Source organism: Amphiura filiformis, chromosome 3 (assembly GCF_039555335.1).
Source record: "Amphiura filiformis chromosome 3, Afil_fr2py, whole genome shotgun sequence".
NCBI lineage: Eukaryota > Metazoa > Echinodermata > Ophiuroidea > Amphilepidida > Amphiuridae > Amphiura > Amphiura filiformis.
The window spans coordinates 63,109,625-63,129,391 of record NC_092630.1 but is presented as its reverse complement, the minus strand read 5'-3'; the positions used below and the strand labels follow the sequence as shown (position 1 = coordinate 63,129,391).

The following is a 19,767-nucleotide window of genomic DNA, read 5'->3' as shown; positions in this document are numbered from 1 at the left end:
TGGTACTAAATGTCTGCCATAAGACTTTACCGTTTTGAAATTGCCATATTCAGGTCTAGATTAACTTAGAGTGCAAGAGTTTACAAACAGGTAATCATTTATATATCGAACAGGAGACTAACAGTCACAATGTATAAATTTAGCACATACTATATTTAGCAATAACATATGTGCTTATGACATCAAGCTATCAATTATGACTCTATGAGAACCGTTGATCATGTTTACTGGGACACTAATCTAAACATAAATGATATGCTGAGTGGAAACATATAATCAATAACTGAAAATTAAAGGTTCTTTAACTAATGAAGTGAAAAATTCACAACAGAAAAGTTCACAACGTAAATATGAGAAATATTGTTTATAGAATACAAAATGCTTTTTGTTTTGTTTTGTGACTTTTATTAAGGTATTTTGGAAATATGTGGAATCATAAAAGAATTTAATGAACATATTACATAAACTGTATTAATTTGCTTTGATATTATAAATATTGCAAGTTGAGAATATGACGAATAGGCATTTGCATGTATCAGTATTTGCTAAATAGTCAACTGAAAGATAAATTCACTAAAATGTGCTAAACATGAAAATGAGAAACCAGTCAAGATAAATAATGAATTCAAAAAGCAATCAAAAAGAGATTAATTTTATTTAAGCAATCCTCACCGGGATCCGCACAGAAATCACCAATATTGTGTCATGCATTTTTCTGCTGTTCATTTGGTGTAATTGATACATGATGGTAGTCATGGTTCAGTGTGTAGAGAATACATAATGTGGGAAGAGGAGATTGATAAGGCTGTACGATGTGCATACTGTCTGGGGTATTCAATGTCATTACCATCTGGAGATGATTACTGATTTTTATATTCATGAATAAAATATGATACATTGATAAGCAATACACAGGGAGGGGACCCTAGTGTACATGTGGTAGGGTGCATATGTGTTTGCCGTAAAACGAGGACACACACGACATTTCACATTTAAACCGTGGACTTCTCTGCAACAGAGGACCATTCTCAGTTCAAGGGATCTGCAAACGATCACAATTGCATGTATAATGCATAATTTGTGAGATAATCCCTCTGTCGTTCATTAGATATCTGATATACCATCTGCAGTTGCTGGGTAAAATTTCATCTCACACACATACACACACAAAATTGTGGAAAACGTACTTGGTATGTTGATTTAATGTGGATTCGGACATCGTGTTTGCATTGTACCAAACTTTGTCCACATTTGGAGGCAAACACTGGAATGGGCGTGTATGTGGGTGTTCTTAATCACCAACTTCCATTATTCCACTATTAGTGAGTTATGAACCAAACGGGACATTCATTAAAGTATTATGATTTAGTTCTCTATATGCTAGAGGAATTATGTCTTTATATTCAATTTATTGTAGGTCATTAGGAAATCTTGTAATATAATTTAATATTTTATAGGCTATTAAGTCATTGTGATTTAGATAATACAATGTAATAATGATTGAGTTGATCACAATTTTGTAGATATAATCATGATAATATCTTGATGTAGACAGAGTACAATGATATCTACCCATGTTGTACAGTCCCAAATTTCCATGTGTGTACCTCATAAAGTTGATATCAATATCCCAATATAGAGTTTTGCATGACATTGTCACACCTGTAAATTTAGAAGTTGAGCTGCTTCATTTTACACAGAAAAAAATAAAATGATTGCTCAAAAAGTGGGTGTATTTTTACAATGGTGGTAACAAACTGCTCACCATTTTGGCAACTAGTATTTGATCGCAAATGAATAAGATGATTTTGTTCAGCACAGAAATAATGATGTGAACATGCAGGATTCGGTTTTCTTTTGAAGTGGCACAGTCATATAAAAACATATTTGTATTCTTAATTAAAATTCCAGAACTACAAATACAATTGTAAAAACTGAATTGTTTCCTGTCCTATTCAAATTGAGTTTCATTCTAGGAATTTTGGTGATATGGAATTTCTATTCCTCTAATTCACATTAAATTTGTTAGTATTCAAGCTGTTACGTTGTTTCAATATGGTTGGTGACATACAGATTATAGTGTACATCATATGGATGACTCTTTTAAAACATATGTAATACTTTATTTATATACTTGTAATATATATGATTGGGTGACATCAGTTTACATAAGGCTACATTTTTGGTGCAATACAGAGAGATTTAGTCACAACTCAATTAGAATGATGAATATTAGCATACTGTTAGTATTAGCACACCCAGTTCATTTATATAAACAGGGAAACACTTAATTAAATTGTAATAAATTTGCTTGACAACAAGAATTAACAACAGGTTTTATCAAATGCACAACTTTGCTCAAGAGGCTAAAATAAATCATGGGATATAAATTTGTAGAGATGTGTACAAATACATTTAGAGTGAAATCTTTGATGAGGAAATACTGATTAGAATGCTGTAGAAGTAAACACAACATAAATATATATGTGTTAAACTCCCACTCTTCCCAAAATATAACGCCATATGTTATTTTGTCATTGACCCAATTTCTTAATGTCAGTGATATATAAACTTCTAAGAGAGCAGCTTCTAGATGATACACTATCCTCATCTTCAATACAAAAGTCATGCACATCTCACATACCTACCATGATAACAAATAAAATATGTGATGTAGGTATGAAATTTGGTGCTCGAGGGCACAAGAAGTGAATTTTACACATTCAGTAAAGTACATAGGTCTTGGGTCAATTGGATGAACTGCTTTTTAAACAGCAAATATGATCTGAGATAATGATACGTCAAATTCCTGTGACATTGATTGACAGCATAGGATGCATCAGGTAATTTGTTTGTAATCTGTATTTCATTGGAGGTCTAAAAATATTTCTCAGATCAATGCGATTGGAACGTTGATTCAAAACAGTTTGTGTTGTGTGGAGAAAAGACATTTGAAGAGTGGCCCTGTGGTGTGTGACAGTGGCATACAGGGAGGGCAAAGAGGTGCAAGGCAACTTTCAAGGAGGAGGGGCAAAATTTGGTGAAAAATGGTCAAAAAGCAAAGTACAAAAAGGCCTAATAACCTTACATATCAGGGTGGCCATCAGGGGAAAGAGGGGGACAAGACCTCTCACAGGGCCCCTTTTCCCACTTGGGTATGGCACTGGTTTGTGATAGGTGTGGGGTGGATGCATGTGTATGTAGGGGGGAGTGGGTAAGACTGTCAAACATGGACTTTTTGCCAATACACTCATTAAAACACAACCAACCATGATATATGTACCTCAAAAATCACAAAAAAACCTAAAAATGTCTTTAAAAGTGAGCTATTGGTAGGTGTAGGGTTAGTCCAGCCATGGTTTAATATTAAATGTCTGTCCTTGTTTGCTTGGCATACCAGTAGGTATACAAGTGTGTGTGGGTTTGCATGCATCCATTGAATTTTAGCAGCTCTCTAACTATGTGTATATTGGATGTGACAGTTGGTGGTTAATGCAGAGGAGATAGATAGTTCAAATATGAAAAATGCCCAACTCAAACCTCAAACAAATTCATGCATTATGTAAAGCAACTCTGCCAGTTTCCCCACTACCATGATGTTATTCAGGTATCCCGTATATTCTCATTCTTACCTTGAGGAGTGACATTTCTTGTTCTTCCTGGGAACATTAAAGGGGTAGTGAAATTTGCAATGCTTATCATAATTTCCTGAACATACACTTTTCAACTTTTGCATAGTCTATGTTACAGTCCTTGCATGTTGGTGTCTTCAATTGAAGGAGATATTAGTCTTGTTTATAGACTACATGTAAAGCGGAGGTAACATATTGGTTGCATTAAAACTAAGGAATTGTACAGGAAGTTTTTTACAGCTTATAGCTAGGCTAGGAGCAGCTCCTGATGTTAGAAGTTGCAATGAGGCTTATTTCTACTAAGTGATATTTGCTACTCTCTCACTGCAAAGTTTTAAGTTAACTCAACTATTTTTTCTGAACTCTACATGTAAATGTGATAAGCAAAAATACCAGGGTTGCGCCACTCATTTTGCCTAAGTTTTAGCTGAATGTCTAATTTTATGTTTAAAATCAAATATAATAAAGGTGAATTACATTCAGTAGCACAGATGTCAGCACCATTTCATGTGAAAAGACACTTACTACATTCTTCAGGCATTATAATGGCATTTCAAACATGACAATTTTTCTGTTGTTTTATTTATTTATTTTTCAATCCAGATCTACAAGCAATTAAATATCCGTGTTGCATTAGTAGGAGTTGAAGTATGGAATGGAGGTGATCCATTTAGAGTTAGCACCAATCCAACGACCACCATGCAGGAGTTCCAAAATGGCGCAAAGAAGAACTGATAAAACAAACTTTAGTGTACAATGATAATGCACAACTTGTTACGTGAGTATGGGATTGTTTGTCTTTTTTACATTTTTTAAAGGAAAAACTGGTTTAAATAAAGGGTTTTGAAGCTGGCCACATTATCTCCATTATTGTTTATCATGATAAATGTTGCTGGCAATATCGCAATAAAGAAAGAGTGTCAATGAACATGCCTAGTATAATGGGAAGATGACAGAACATTTCGCTCATGTCACTTTATTAAGCTTTAGTAATATGGACTGAAGTTTCACTTGATTCTAAATGAAAAGCTCGGTTTTCAGAAAGTTTTGATTCAGTAATAAAGCTGAGTGTTAACCTTTTAAACCCGGCAGTATTCTTGTAGTTTCATTTTCTGCTACTCTGCTCTAGAAGTACAAGGGGAATAAAAAGAAGAAGTAGACATTTTCAAAATGTTTAGGGCTATTGACAGTATGACTAGCACAACTCTGAATAACCTGCCAGTCATACTAACTTTGCAGTCTTTAGATGTCTACTTCACGCTCTGTGAAAATAGAACAGATAAAATCAGAGAGAATCTTACTACGCACTCAATGTTGGCATGGCATGCTCCAAAATAAAGAGAGCTTGAATAGCATGACATGTCTTCAAATATAAAAGACTTTTTCCTTAAATATGTGCCATGACTTTGATAAGAAAGTCTTCATATCAACCTTAACTATTCGTGAACACTTCCAGGTATTTTCCATAGTAAGAGAGTGCACACTGGGCTATATAAGCGAGAGTATTGACCTGTGAAGCACTTCAGCACTACATCTTCTCCCATAGGGAAGAATTTGGCGTCAATTTTGAGCTCAAATGAAACTTCAAAGAGATAGATGGCATCACATTGACTCAATCATTCATGCTCTTGAGTATTTTATGTTGCGTCAGGGTAAACTAATGCATAGTCTAAGGGGATGTTTTAGATCATTGGCCTTTGTGAAAGATCTGGAAATTCAAATGCAAGTTTATTTTTCATTTAACAGAAAGTGACAGAATAGTTAATATATGACAAATATCAGATTTATATTTTGATGATTTGTGTGTAGGGTGCTTTTGTAAACAATTAAAGAAATGCACATGAGAGATAGCTGTGTAACAGTAGATCAAAATAGCTCAGTCCACACTCCTAGAGGTAATAGTATGGGGCCAATCAAACATGTGCATCTGCAGTAGGGCAATGACACATGGGGAGGGGTGTGTGTGTGTGTTGGGGGGGGGGGGGGTAATCACCTTCAAAGGTGGACATTTATTACATTTACACCTGTAAACAAGGATGCATTTTTGAGCATGGATGGTCCAAGTTTTCTTCATGTACAATTGACTAAAACAGTCTTGGTAGATACCAAATCTGTCCGCTGTTCTTGATACATATTTCATTTCAAAGAATTGCAGAAATGTCCTGTTACATAATTCCCCATAGACAGTGATTTCATGTAGGGGTGTGTGAGGGGGGGGGGCTATGCATTTGAAAATGAGAGAGGATGTACATAATTGGAAACAAGGATGGTTATGGTGCTGTGCAGACTGATTGGCTGGGATTGAATATCAGTCAAAAATATGTAGTGAGAGCAGAGAACAAGAGTCTGTTTTAGGTTACTTTAGTTTATACTATCAGATGATAGATCACAAAAAAGTTGGCAATAATACATAAAAGGAATGGTAAATCAGAAATAGGTTTCCAATATAGATTACAAGTCTTGTATCTCAGTATCATCTTGATGTAGGATGTAGATGATTGCCATCCTCCCTTGTATTGGAATTACTGGTGAACCATCTTGCTGTGTGCATATTATATTATCTACAATTCTTACATGTATTTGCTCATCTGTTATTAATAGAGCAACCTTACAGATCTCATCTTTCGTTCAATATTAGTTATGCTATATACAGTATGTACTGTGTGCCATATATATATATCAGACATACAGTACCAAGGCTCCTACAACGTGTACAATTCATAATCCTTCATTCCTGTGAACCACTGGTAGAAATTATGAGGATATTAAATGAATCTGAAATAATATAATAAAGCCTTGGGGCTGTTGTTGTAGCAATAAAAAATATTAGAGTGCTCTAGTTTATAAATCTGTAATCAACTCTCCTGACACATTTTAAGGTTTTGTTTTCAAGTGTATGTGACTATATGGAAACTTAACTGAAATAGTGATTAGCTCTTAATTAGTTGTTAATTATCTATTATCACAATGATGTAATATTACAACTTTATGTTTGATTTGAAAATTAATGAACTGAAGGATGTTAATTAATTATTTGATTGATATTTGACACATCTCAAACATTCATCATTCGCTCACTTACCCCGGTGCCAATGCACTTTTCTCCAGTCTTGAATTCTTTTATATACAATTTCCATTTGGGTGCTAGAGATATCATATAGAGATAACCAGGAAAGATATTGCTGGTTAAGGTAGTATTGACCTGGATACTGACATGATAAAAGCTTTTCACACTTCTCAACATCTGCAGCACTATTGTAAATCGTGAAAAGTAATACTTTGACACATGCATTTCAATATATTTACCCATATCCCCGGAGTATGAAGTCTAGATAGTATATAGAATCAGCTCAAGTAGAAATAAGGTGCGGGACTGTTGGTTTGGTGATTGTATAATGTTGTGATATACAAGTTAAGCTCTCAAATGTTTGCAACTCAAAGAAGAAATAGAGATTAAAAGTCCCTGTGGATATAGAATAAACTGATTTTGCACTCTAGCGAATACTTGAGTAGCTGATCTAAGCTGATTATGGTTTGAATACAGTACACACTGACAACTCCTGAATAAGGTAATAATATAGGGTTACTTGAAGCAATGTATTCAGTCAGAATAGATCAATTGTGCTGATGCTCTACTTAGATGTAAAAATTCCAATGCTATCTTGTTTCTAGGTTTCAGATTAGACCAAAATAGAAGAAGCTTCATTCTAGCAATTTTAACCTGAACTCAAGAGCTGCAGTACATAATAAAAATGTTAATGATCTATTTAAAATTCTGTAGCTGTAAGGTGTGCGCACATTAATCTTCAACAATGTCTTTCGTGTTTATTTTCACCCACTAAAAAGCTGTCAAATGGGTTATCCCCTAGCTAATGTCACCTTAATGTCATTTCAGAGTGTGGCTATGAATTTTGTAAAAATTTATTTGTTTAATAAAGTTCACTTATTCCTGTAGGGTGTTTTCATTCAAAAATATCATATATTCATAACTACTGCAAGTAAATAATAATGAAAAAGGTGAAACGGAGGAACAGATTTGTTGATTGCAATTGCTTGAAATTCACACCTATAATATGTCCGGAACTGAAATAGCAGCAGTGATTCATACCTGTGCACATTAGGATCAATGTTTGTGACAAGGTAAAACATAATCCGTATTGTATCATAACAGGAAAGGCACATGAATTAAGCCTGTAAGAGTTCATGTAAATCATGCTATTTATAAGCAATATGTCCACACACTCCGGCTTCATTATGTGTGGCCAGCCATCTGGCATTTGTTGTGCTGCAAAGTCTGCAAATATATAACACAATAAGCATAACTTCTCAGATCCAAATACTTCACATCAAAGAATTATTACAGTATGCATTTGCCTATTTTTTTATTTTATTTTTACAACGGATATAGATGCAACGTAACATGACATGGCATACCTTTAAACAATTATTTTGACAAACATGATAATAATGAGTCAAAAGTCCAATATATTTTTTTCTGAAAGAGATCTTTAATTTGAAACATGAAATAGATGTGAAGTATTTTGTTTTACCAGTTCCTGCAGCAAAACCTTTGCAAAGGGCCTTTTCAACTGTATTAAGGTGTCAACCATCACTCTAGCAGGGAGATACCTATATACACACAAAATACACATCATGATCTACCATGACATACGGTATGTTATGAAATATATGAACAAATGTCCAATTTTAGTCACAAGATAAGTGTATGAATATTATAGGTTTATCCATAAATGTCCCCACATTGTATTTTATTCTACAAATCAATTGTAAATTAAAAGTAATATAACGGTATAACAATTTACCCTTGTGCTAATTCAGAATTGATCAAACTCTAGTTAAAGCTTTTCTTGCTTTAGTTATTCAAAAAAAAGCCAGGGAAATATTTGAAAAAGTAAATTAGTTTTCTGAACTCCATATTTCCTGTCATGCAAAGCATACATAAGGATCCTTCAAGCTATGACATAACCCTTTATAACCATGGAATTCCCAAATTTTCATTATTAAAAATGCAGAACTTTTTAATTAAATTGTGGCTATATCAACCTGAAAAATGCATTAAAATATCTAATGTGAGTGACTTGAGTGGTTCCATGTATTGTTTTTGGAGATTATTTCTACTTTTATCACTTGGGTATGTGGCTGGAGGTGATAAGTGCACTTACTAGCAACAAACAAATCTTTAGTATTTAGTATTTTTCTAATATGATTTAGTTTAGTTAGAAGCCAGGGTATAGCGACTATTAATTTTGTTAGTAGTGGCAACATATCAGGTTTAGGGTTCCATACAAAGTTGAATATTATGCGTTTCTGCATTATGTTTATCATGAAATAGATTCCGAGTAGAATATTTAAAAAAAATGTAACTATTGATTTTATATACAGGTGCGCTTATACAGTGACTGGCTGCACCAGTACTGTAGTTTTACATTACTGACCGGCTGCACCGTAATGTGATGTCATGTCCGACAGCGCATCCGCTTATAAAATCAGTTGTTATGGAGTCCTGTCGTGAAGCCTATCCAAAAAATTTTTAACTGCTTCACAATTATTATAAAAAATAATACTTCAAATTTGTCAAAATCTTACATGTTGTATATGAATTTATTGTCATATCCTTCTAAAAAAAATAAAAAAAACCTTACAAATTAAATGATATGATACACAATTGGAAACATGAGGGTTTGAGCAATATTCATACCTTTTACAACAAATGGATATTATTTTAGCACCTCGATGAATATACCTTTCAAAACAATATGGTTGAGGTTGTAGTGAGGTTGTCCTTCTGTGATGATATGTTCTTCTTTAAATTCCTAGCTGTGTTTTTGCTATCTACTCTAGCTGATAGTGATGCCAGGGGATAGCCAACATTGATTTGACTACATTGATTTCATCTGCAGAAACACATTAGGGAGAAATTTGAGTCAAATTATGAACTCTAGACTGTTAAATTAGGCAGTGCCATGCAAGCTTAAAGGAAATAAACAACTTGTATGACATAGTAGAAAATGTTCAAGGGGATGTTTGTTTTCTTTTGATGCAGAAGTTGCTTTTGGTGAAAAAGAAAAACATTTCTTGAGTTCAAACTGTTTGTGATGTTAATGCACATTTAATTGCCTATATGATGCAGGACAGACAAACATGCAAAGGGAGGGTAGCTATGGAGTGAAATATGAAAAATTACTATATTTTATTCCTGCAATTAACAATAAAGTAGTCATCACCAAGTGCAAATGATTTTGACATGACTTGTCTCTACTGGCGACAGTATAGCAAAGGAGATACAACTTGATCATCAATTGTTATGGTAACACAGTGATTTAGGTCAGTAGAAATAGCATGGGAAAATGGCACATTTATCATGTTTCCTTTTCCCTAGCACGGCAAGATGTAAATCTATTTCAGCGTGTTTTTGTTACTTTGTATTGTCTATGACTCAGTGTAAGGCCCTGGTATTTTATTACATATATGAGGTATAATTATTGATGATCATGGCCTTTTGGTGTGTTTGGCTTCATTTCTGTTTGTCTGTTTGTTTGTTATTTTTTAAGGAGCTACTGAAATTACTCTACCCTCCTCATGTCTAACCCACAAGGTTCATCATTACAACCGGGGAGTCAGTGGCACCACAGTGGTATGGTGATATTCCAGATTGGCTGAAAACACATAAAATTGTGGAAAGCGCCCCTGCTTTAGCAGGAAATAACTTAAACAGTGTATTGTTGTGTGTCTCCGGTTGTCAGTGTGTCACTGCTAACACATAATACTCGAGTGTGTTAAGGTGTATTTGCTTTTCTTGCCAATAGGGGGAATGTTTATGCCTTTGTCCCACCAAATGGGGTCTTCAGCTTAACCACCATGTCAAAAATTGACTTCTAACAACTGGTGACCTCTATGGGGGTAAGGTAGAAGTCTCCTATTAGGTGAAAAACTGGGGAAAGAAAATGGGCAAAAAGTCCCCAGTTAAACTTGAAATTGAACTGTGTGCTTTTGTCCCCTGATTGGCCAATAATTGTTCCTGGTTGAGGCACAGTACTTACAGGGAGGTGTGTTCAAATGCATGTATGCCTGTCTGCTTTTGATTTGTTATGTCTTGGTGATAGGAAGAAAGGCAATTTATGTTTTCTTTAGAAATTTATATATCTTGAACAAAATGCCAGTATTTTGATTGATCTGAGATTACTTGAAGGGTGCAGCTATGTTTATTTTAGATAAAAACTTAAATTCAATTGACTTTTATGATTACCAAGTATTGCAGATTATCCCATTTGAAATTATTACTGAAAAGCGGGAAAATGTAACTCCTAATTTTCATGACTACACATTTTTATGTGCAAAGTACATTACTATAAACTGTACATGTAGCATTAATGACTAGGAACCCAAAGTCTGTGAAATAATTTAGATGTGAACAATTTGTTCTGTGGGAGCATTATGAACAATACTATTGGTGTATTGCAATTGACAGGGCTCAGACTTAACAAAATCCTATTTTTATCTGCTAGTGTTGCAAGCAATTTGTGCAGCATTTAAATTCAAGGAATGGCTTATTTCTTTCCTTATTGGTTATTTTATTTATTTATTATGACTTGACTGTTTGTTGGGGTGTATAATTGGGGTGTGCTTTTGTGTGTGAGAGTACATGAGAGAGAGTGAGAGAGACGATCAAGGAAAGTGGGTTGTATGTATGTCACTAAAATGCAATTTGAGTTCTCGCCACAAAACGTGTTCAAATATTCAGCAAAATAAAATATCTGTGTCTCAAGAGCTGTTAGCCCAATTTGATGGAATGTTTTGAGCGTAATGAAATCTGGTCAGATGAACTAGAATATTATAACAAATCAGGTAATCTACCTGTAGCATTATTGTAATAAGATTAAACTTTGCCCAGGGAGGTTGTGTACAATAAATAACATTGAGAAACAATCACCTGCTCCTCAAATAGTATTTATGGTCATGTAAGAAATATCTTGACTTACTGGAAAATATCTTGACTTTATGTAATTTCTAATGATCTCATCCACAGAGGTTTGTCTTTTGATGGTGCTACTGTTGGTATGGCATCACTGGGAGCCATGTGCTCATATCAGCGATCTGGAGGTGTTAATGAGGTAAGAAAATGACTGTAAAATAGCACAAACTTTCAACAGGAATAACAAAGATTTTATAACACTTATACTACACTTCTTCAGGCATGCAGTTGTAAGATTATAAATTGTAGCATTTTCAGCACTATTTAGAATTGCTATGACTTGATAAGTGCAGTACCTTAAGGCCAGAGTAATGGGAGAGAACATGGACCTTTTCGAGCATCATTATTTCTGAATTGTATGTCAAAAGTATATAAAACTATACATTTTTGGAAAGGAAATGAGTCGAGGAATCCCATGGTGACGTTAAATTTGTTCTAAAAATCTCAAGTTTTTGAAAAAAATCATAAAAATTCACTTTTTTACCCCAATATTTTTGTGACAACTTAGAAAAAAATCCGTTCGGAGTAAAAAAAATTCAGTTAGCTTTTCATGAAGAAGAGACATGAACTTAGGGAAGGTTTTTTATTTTTTGAAATTTGTGTCTTTTTTTCAAATATTGAAAAAACATGTGGAAAAAAACAATTTTGTCACTCTATTAAGCTAAAAATTGCACATAATGGTGTATATTTTTGTTTAAAACAAATATTTTGAAAAAATCAGAAAACCATCCCTAGACTTTGTGGCATTTTGACTGCAAATTTTTGTTTTGTTTACACCACATTTTGCTGGCGTTAACAACATACCGAATGCGCCTTTGACTGCGTTGGACATACGCCAAGCAGAGTTATGCCGCCAAGATCATGCAACGCTAATCATGTATAATCACAATATTTCGCATTCACAAGCATTTCTGACTCATTATTTCCCGCCAATTTACTAAGCTGTCTTGAGCCATGTGACTTTTAAAAGTTGAAAAGAGTGAAATAAATCAAGCAAAAATACGAGTAAATATTAGAAAGTTGTATTTTATTAGTTTCAAGTGAAAGAATACATCTTAGTGTTGATAAATATCAAGAAATCTCAAATTCGGGCGTGGACGAATGTGTCTCCCATTACTCTGGCCTTAATAAGTATTGCAGTATGATAAACTGTGCAGCCATGATCAAAGCTTGTATTAGGAATTTGGAAAGGTAACTCAATACAAAAATCAGCTTTGATGGTACTACAGCAAATTATAAAGCGCTACACATGAAATCAAACAATAAGTTCCACATGACATAACATTGGCAACATCACTAGTACTGTGGTTTATGACTTATCCAACTTGGACATTTGTTGTTAGTCCTTGAAGTTTATTAGTAATTCCACTTCACAAACAGTAGGGAAAGATACATCAAGATAACCAAAATGTGATGATATTTGGTGTGCAAGAAATCAATTGTTGAACTTATCAGAACTCAACTATAATTTTAAACTATTTGTGTGTATTTTCTTTTAGGATCATGGAGAACATGCTGCTGATGTAGCTTCTACAATGTCTCATGAGATGGGGCATAACATAGGATTTATACATGACACAGATGATAGAAAATGCCAGTGTACAGCAGATCCCTATATAGGCTGTATTATGGAACCATCAAGCGGGTATGTACAACTTTGATAATAGAGAATGATCCTATAAATGGTTATTTAATTTTTATGAAAGAAATCTATGGGGCATGAAACTAACCTGCCACTTTCACTTAAAATCATAATAATTGATGAGTTTGATAGCTAGCATGTTACTTCCATCATTCCAATTCAGTTTCACTATTTACTCACAGAGCTATACAATTGACATCAAACCTCTATTGACATTGCCCAAGAGAGGTTTCTATCATATTTTTGGTCAAAACAAAAGAAAAATAGACTTCTTAACCCTAACGGCCTAGGATTTGGGCTTCACTGGCCAGCTTAAACCGTGCCTATATATCACTTAGGGCGTTGCTTCATCACACGCAGCGTGGGATGCACACATGAACAGCGCATATATCAAGTAGTATTTTGTAGTACCTGGTACTGTTAGGGTTAATATTTTAAATGATATGATTGCAACATTTTCAATGTTGTCTCACCTTATGAAGCATGCATATGATCTGACAAAAGCATGAATATGATCTGACAAAATCAATGCATACTTAATCACATGCACTTAATAATGACACTTATTATTTATTTTCCCATTCATTTTCTCCCCTCAGTTCCACTCCTCCTACCGTCCTTCTCATCATGTAGTATAGCTGATCTGTCATCATCCCTTGAGAGAGGCTAGGAGCATGTCTATTTGATTACCCGTCAGACATCTTTGGAGGACCGTGTGTGGTAATGGATTCCTGGAGACTGGAGAGGAGTGTGACTGTGGAACAGTAGAGGTTGGTTACAAAATATATATTTTTCCAAAATGACTTCCTTTCTGTTATTTTTACCAGTTAACTTTTTATGGGGCACCAAACTATAGGGTACTTGAATTATTTTTGACAGGTTGTGCCACCAGAAAGTCAAAACCCTACCCCATTTCTAAGGGCCACTTTTGCTCTTTTGGGATGACTTTTCGAAACATTTTTTGCAAACACCTGCACCATTCTTGATGATTTTCCCTAGACATGGGCCCATGTGTAGGGTAGGGATTTTCCATGAAAAACTAAGGGATTTGTTTTAGCCCATTTTGGCAGCACGTCCTTGTATACTTCAACATGGAAGCACCCGCTGGGATTTGATTATAACTACACAATGTCCTTTATTATCTCCTTGACCTTTGTATCATTTTCATTGACAACACGTCAGACATGCTACCATATCCATGGTAATAAGGCTGAACAGATATTTAGAATAGTTTGCACAAAGAATTTAACATGATCATCTGAGAATCACCCTGTCTCTACTCAACCAAGAGATGGGTACATGTATATATTACTGCGAATCTAAAAAGCATTAGCGATTAGACTCCTGATTATGTATTATCGATGCACATATCTTTACTGGGCAATGCAACAATGTCCAATGTGCGCTATGAAGATGTACGCATTGATGCATGAGCAGTAAAGGTGCGCACCTCAATAATATGCCATCAAGTGGGGCAATCGCAAAGACTTTTAGGGATTTACCCAAAAGGTCAATTATTTCACTGACCTGTTACTCACTCTAAAGCACATAACATATGTATTAGATGAACACCAAATTCAACGGTTGTTTTGCAGTCTTGTGACAATGAATGCTGTGAACCAGAAAGCTGTACCTTCATGTCAATGCAACGTGTGCAGAGGGTGAATGCTGTGAGGATTGCCAACTAACACCAGCTGCTACACTGTGCAGAGATCGAGTTAATAACTGTGACTTGCCTGAATACTGTACTGGAAGATCTAATGAGGTAAGGGTGCTACAGGGATTGTATACGTACACGGTATGATTTAATGTTAGGTGTATTTGTAATGAAGACTTGAGTGCAGAACTTCACCGAAAAAGCTGTATTAGTCACGGTTGGCCTTTACAGTGTAGAGAAGTTTAATCGGCCGCCATTCTTAGTTTTGAGGATCAGGAAGAAAATTAGAAAAGAAAAGGAATTAGAAAAGATCAGGAAGAGAAATGCCACTAAAACTTTGCATTATAAGCAGATGGGGGCATAAAAGGAGAACATTGAGAATTGTCTAAAAGTTTAGGGAATCACTTTGCTATTTGAGGGATCCTTTCATTTATATTTTCGAGTGATTAAGAGAAATCCCTAGAAATACTGCACTTTTAAATTGATGTCATTATCTTGACTATTTATTCAGAAATTGAATTTGATACTTTTTTAAATAATTTTTAAATAATTATAATAATGATTATAAGAAAGAAAATACAAGCAATGTTTCAGTTTCACATGTGGAAGTGGTGGACAAAGAATTGAAACTTAAAAATGGTAGTTTCCTTATTTTGATACATTTATAGAAAATAAGGAAATTAACCATTTTTAAATTTCAGTTCTTTAACCAGTTTGATTATTAATATGGTAGCAGAATTTAGTCATTGGTAGATTTAAGAATGACCAGCCATGGTTGCAGTTTATGGCTGTGTTCATCTCACTTTAAACTATTTAGTCAAAACTATTCAGAACTTTTGATTAATGAGCTAGAAGGGAAGGTATTTTCTGATGGACAACTTTTTTTTTTTTTTTTCACTTCAAAGTGTTGTCAAGGCTTCTTGTTGAAGGCAATCACAGAAATATGTAGGATATCCTTAGTGGCCCACACAGCTCTAATCTACTGTGAGTAATGGGTCACACTGATAGCATAAAATGATGTACTAACCTCAATTCATATCACTTTTTCAGTGCCCATCCAATGTCTACATACAAAATGGTGAACCATGTGCTAACAAGGATTCAAGGGATTCTGTATGCTTTGATGGACAGTGTGTGACTTACACTGCACAGTGTAAAAAGATGTGGGGTAGAAGTAAGTACAACTCCGACAGAAGTTTATGAGATGACAATTTAAGTGCTTCACATCTCAGTGCTCTCACTAACGCTGTATGGCATTCGATTGGCACAGAACATGACTTATCAGAATTGGCCCAAAGCTTCCCAGGGAGAAAATACAATCCAAATGTCAAGGAAAGTTCAAATTGACCTAACAACAAAATCCATCTTGGGAACACTACTTCCCATAATCCTTTACAAGGGTGTTGTCCCTGGTGCTTCAACTGACATTATAGTGTGCAAATTCCAATGAAATCCATCAAAAAAGTAGATTCATTAAAACCAACTGAAAAAAGGTTTAATATTTTGAAACTGCCAGAGTGTTACCCAGTCAGCTGGTTGTACAATATAAAAAGTTCTGCAGATAGAGGATATTGTATAGCCTACTACTTAAGTTATTATTCTTATCAGCTCTCATGGAAACTTCTTATCAGTTGGCACTTACATAGTGAATTTGTAACCAAAATAACCACAAAACTACAGAAATTGATCACATTGACCACACAAGTGTATGCAGTGTGCAGGTGACCTTGGCCTGTATCAAGAAATAGAAATATCCTTCATAATGCAATATCTAATCTGATCCAACTGCAGTATTTAAACTTGGATGCAAACAATAGGATGCTGACAGTTTTAGATAACAACAAGACTTACATAAAACTAAACATTAACAGAAAAGGGGGAAAAACACAATGGGATTGAAAATGTCTGTTTGTAAAAGTTGATGGGTTATAGGTCTTCTGTGTGGGAGTGTGGAAAGATAAAATGAAACACTTCTTTTTTGCTGCTCTAGTAATACTAATGTCATACTGCATGCCTTGGTTTCCCTATCCAGATGCAGTGGGGGCAGTAGCAGACTGTTATGATTACAATACCAGAGGCAGTGAGTTTGGTAACTGTGGCTCCTTTACAAATGACGCTGGAGAAGATGAATACATCCCCTGTGAAATAGAGTATGTATGACAACCAGAACAAAAGAATGTGTTATTTGGTCAGACAGACCTCTCAAGTAGGGTCGTTCATTTGGGCGCTTTTGCTGTTGTTGTTGTTGGTGGTTTTTGTATAATATGTCTGAAATGACCCTAAAATATCACTAACATTTGATAACATTTACCAATTATTTACACTCACTTTGGTCATATTTTATGTCTGATTTTGCTTGCAAAAACCCTTAAACTGCACAATCTGTGTTGGTCAGATCCATAGAACAGTTCTTGTTGCCTAAAGAATGTTTTTCTTTTGTGAAATAAACAAGATACCTACTTATACAAAGTATATATTTAAAAGTGCAGAATTATGTGCATGCCAAGAAAGAAATTGATCAATTACTGGATCTTGTGATTTGACTATACATATGCTAACTGTATGATAAATATATTGTTCAAAAAGCCAATAAATTCTAATTGAAGCTGGACCAAGAAATCTTGGATATATCTTGACAGACACATGTGTGTGTCATGTGTGATGCTATTTATGATGCAATAAAATGCAACTAAAAAATAATTATGTGCTAAGGTCACCATTAATGCAAATGACATAAATGCTTTATATTTAAAATATGTGCACCATAAAAATAAATTTGTTAATGTGAATTTACCAATAGCTAGAAAACTCTTACAAACATTCACACAAATATGTTGTTCCCTTCTTTCAATGATTTATTTATTAGAGATGAAAAGTGTGGCAAATTGATGTGTTCTGGAGGTGGTGATTATCCCATTGCTGGTACTGTCAAAAGTGCTAGTCGTGGTTATGTATATGTCAACGGCAAGCAAATGTCATGTGATTCTGCCTCCATTGATCTCGGTCAAGATGTACTAGACCCAGGCTTTGTAGCCAATGGATCACCATGTGGACATGGCCAAGTAAGTTGTGTATGGAGGGGTGCATATGTGTTTGCATATGAGATGTACAGATTACATTCGCTTATCTATCAGACTCACATCCTTCCCCTTGATCAATCAATCAATTTATCAATAAAACCTGTAATTAAACCCATAATGTATGATCTTTTAAAATGAATTTGGGGAATTTCTGTAAAACCTGATTTTTTGACAGATTTGTAATCTTTACGCATGTCCCAACAAACACCTAATTTGAATTGGCTAAATTCATGTGCTTGTAGGACAACAGAGCAAAGTTAAATTAATTGTGTTATTACCCTAATGCCCCAGGCCAGGGGGAAGGAAGAAAGAAGAATCAAAAACCTTTTTTCACAGGTGCGGTTTTAAAGCATGGACCACTCTGGTGCCAGACACGCACCACAGCCACACTTTGCCACAGGGTGTACCTTGGCCAGCCAAGTTTTCTGTGCCTATATGACTGTTCTCCTGATCACACAATCATATCATTTGGGATACCCGCGCTTGCAGATGCTTTGTGAATTGAGATTTTTTGATGTTTGGTACGGTTAGGGTTAAGAAATTTAGATCCACATAGTGCACCACGTTTAAGCGACTGAATGACCAGAAAACCTTCCTGACAGATGTTACTAATTTTTTTTTGACCAAATAAACATACAATGTTAATTAATTGTGATGTTGTATCTTTGCAGGTTTGTATGGATTCCAAGTGTCTCAATGTGAGTGAGCTTCATATAAAACCATGTCCATACAAATGCCATGGCAATGGGGTAAGAATTGCATTCATTGTTCATATTAAACTTTCTCCTTTTATTAACCTATTATTTCATATGTAATGATGAAAATCAATGCTGCCCATTCAGCTGAATGTAGTCAATTTAATAGCTCCTTTGAGTCACACTTGGCTTATTTATCATTTCAGACTAATGTCTTCAAGGAATTGTACTTATTGAACTTATTGTACTAGACTTATGTTGTGTAAAGTAAATAACAATTTACTACAAAATTAAGTGCAGAAAAGTTGTGGTGCTTGTACATGTATAGCATTTATTTTCTTTTGATGTTGTCAATATATGCCTGGGAATTGTAGTTAGGATGTGCCTGGACAAAGGATGACAAAATGATTAGTAAATGACAAAGGATGATTTAGCCAAGGATGATTTGGTCAAGGATGACTTGGTCAAGGACAAGGATGACTTGGTCAAAGATGTCATGATCAAGGATGACTTGGAAGAATGAGGTCATCCATGATCATTGTTTGTGTGTGTTGGGGGGGAGGATAGACACACATGAATAAAAGAAGAGATGAATCCTGCATTTTCCCATATCCAGAGCCTATCAATCCATGAAGTGTGTAGGACAATTTGCTATCATCACTCAGCACATGTAACCATGTATATTCCATTGAACAATCATACTATAATCACAGACTGAATTAAAAATGACTAGTTTGCATCTGACAATCAACTCCCCACAGCCTGTGATTGGCTAGTAGCGCGTAAAAGGAAGGTGCTTTCATCAGAGAAAAGGAAACGCAGGAAGTGGCGAAAAATCAGTAATATTTAAAGGCAATAATCAACTTTTCTATACATTGTTAACATGGTGCCTTCAAATTGCCTTCCAATTACTAAGACCTAACTTTTGAAGGTGCAAAACTAACCATAATTCACACTGTTTTACTGCTGCATTCAGAAATTCCAACCAGTGAAATTGTTTCTGAGTGCGATTAACAGGTGACGTCCAATGCAAACCAGTAATTTTAATTCAGTCTCTAATTGGATTTT

General features: G+C 34.8%; 1 protein-coding gene across 1 annotated transcript in view; it reads left to right on the top strand.

Annotated features, from left to right (window-relative positions):
* LOC140148921 (disintegrin and metalloproteinase domain-containing protein 12-like) overlaps positions 1-19,767 on the top strand; it is a 103,739-nt gene that overhangs the window by 65,408 nt on the left and 18,564 nt on the right. Inside the window, 14 exon segments of the mRNA XM_072171027.1 lie at positions 4,236-4,341; positions 4,344-4,410; positions 11,680-11,764; positions 13,125-13,270; positions 13,867-13,885; positions 13,887-13,932; positions 13,935-13,979; positions 13,982-14,037; positions 14,863-14,905; positions 14,908-15,032; positions 15,975-16,098; positions 16,957-17,074; positions 17,791-17,986; positions 18,676-18,753. Of these exon segments, the coding sequence (XP_072027128.1) occupies positions 4,236-4,341; positions 4,344-4,410; positions 11,680-11,764; positions 13,125-13,270; positions 13,867-13,885; positions 13,887-13,932; positions 13,935-13,979; positions 13,982-14,037; positions 14,863-14,905; positions 14,908-15,032; positions 15,975-16,098; positions 16,957-17,074; positions 17,791-17,986; positions 18,676-18,753 (1,254 nt within the window).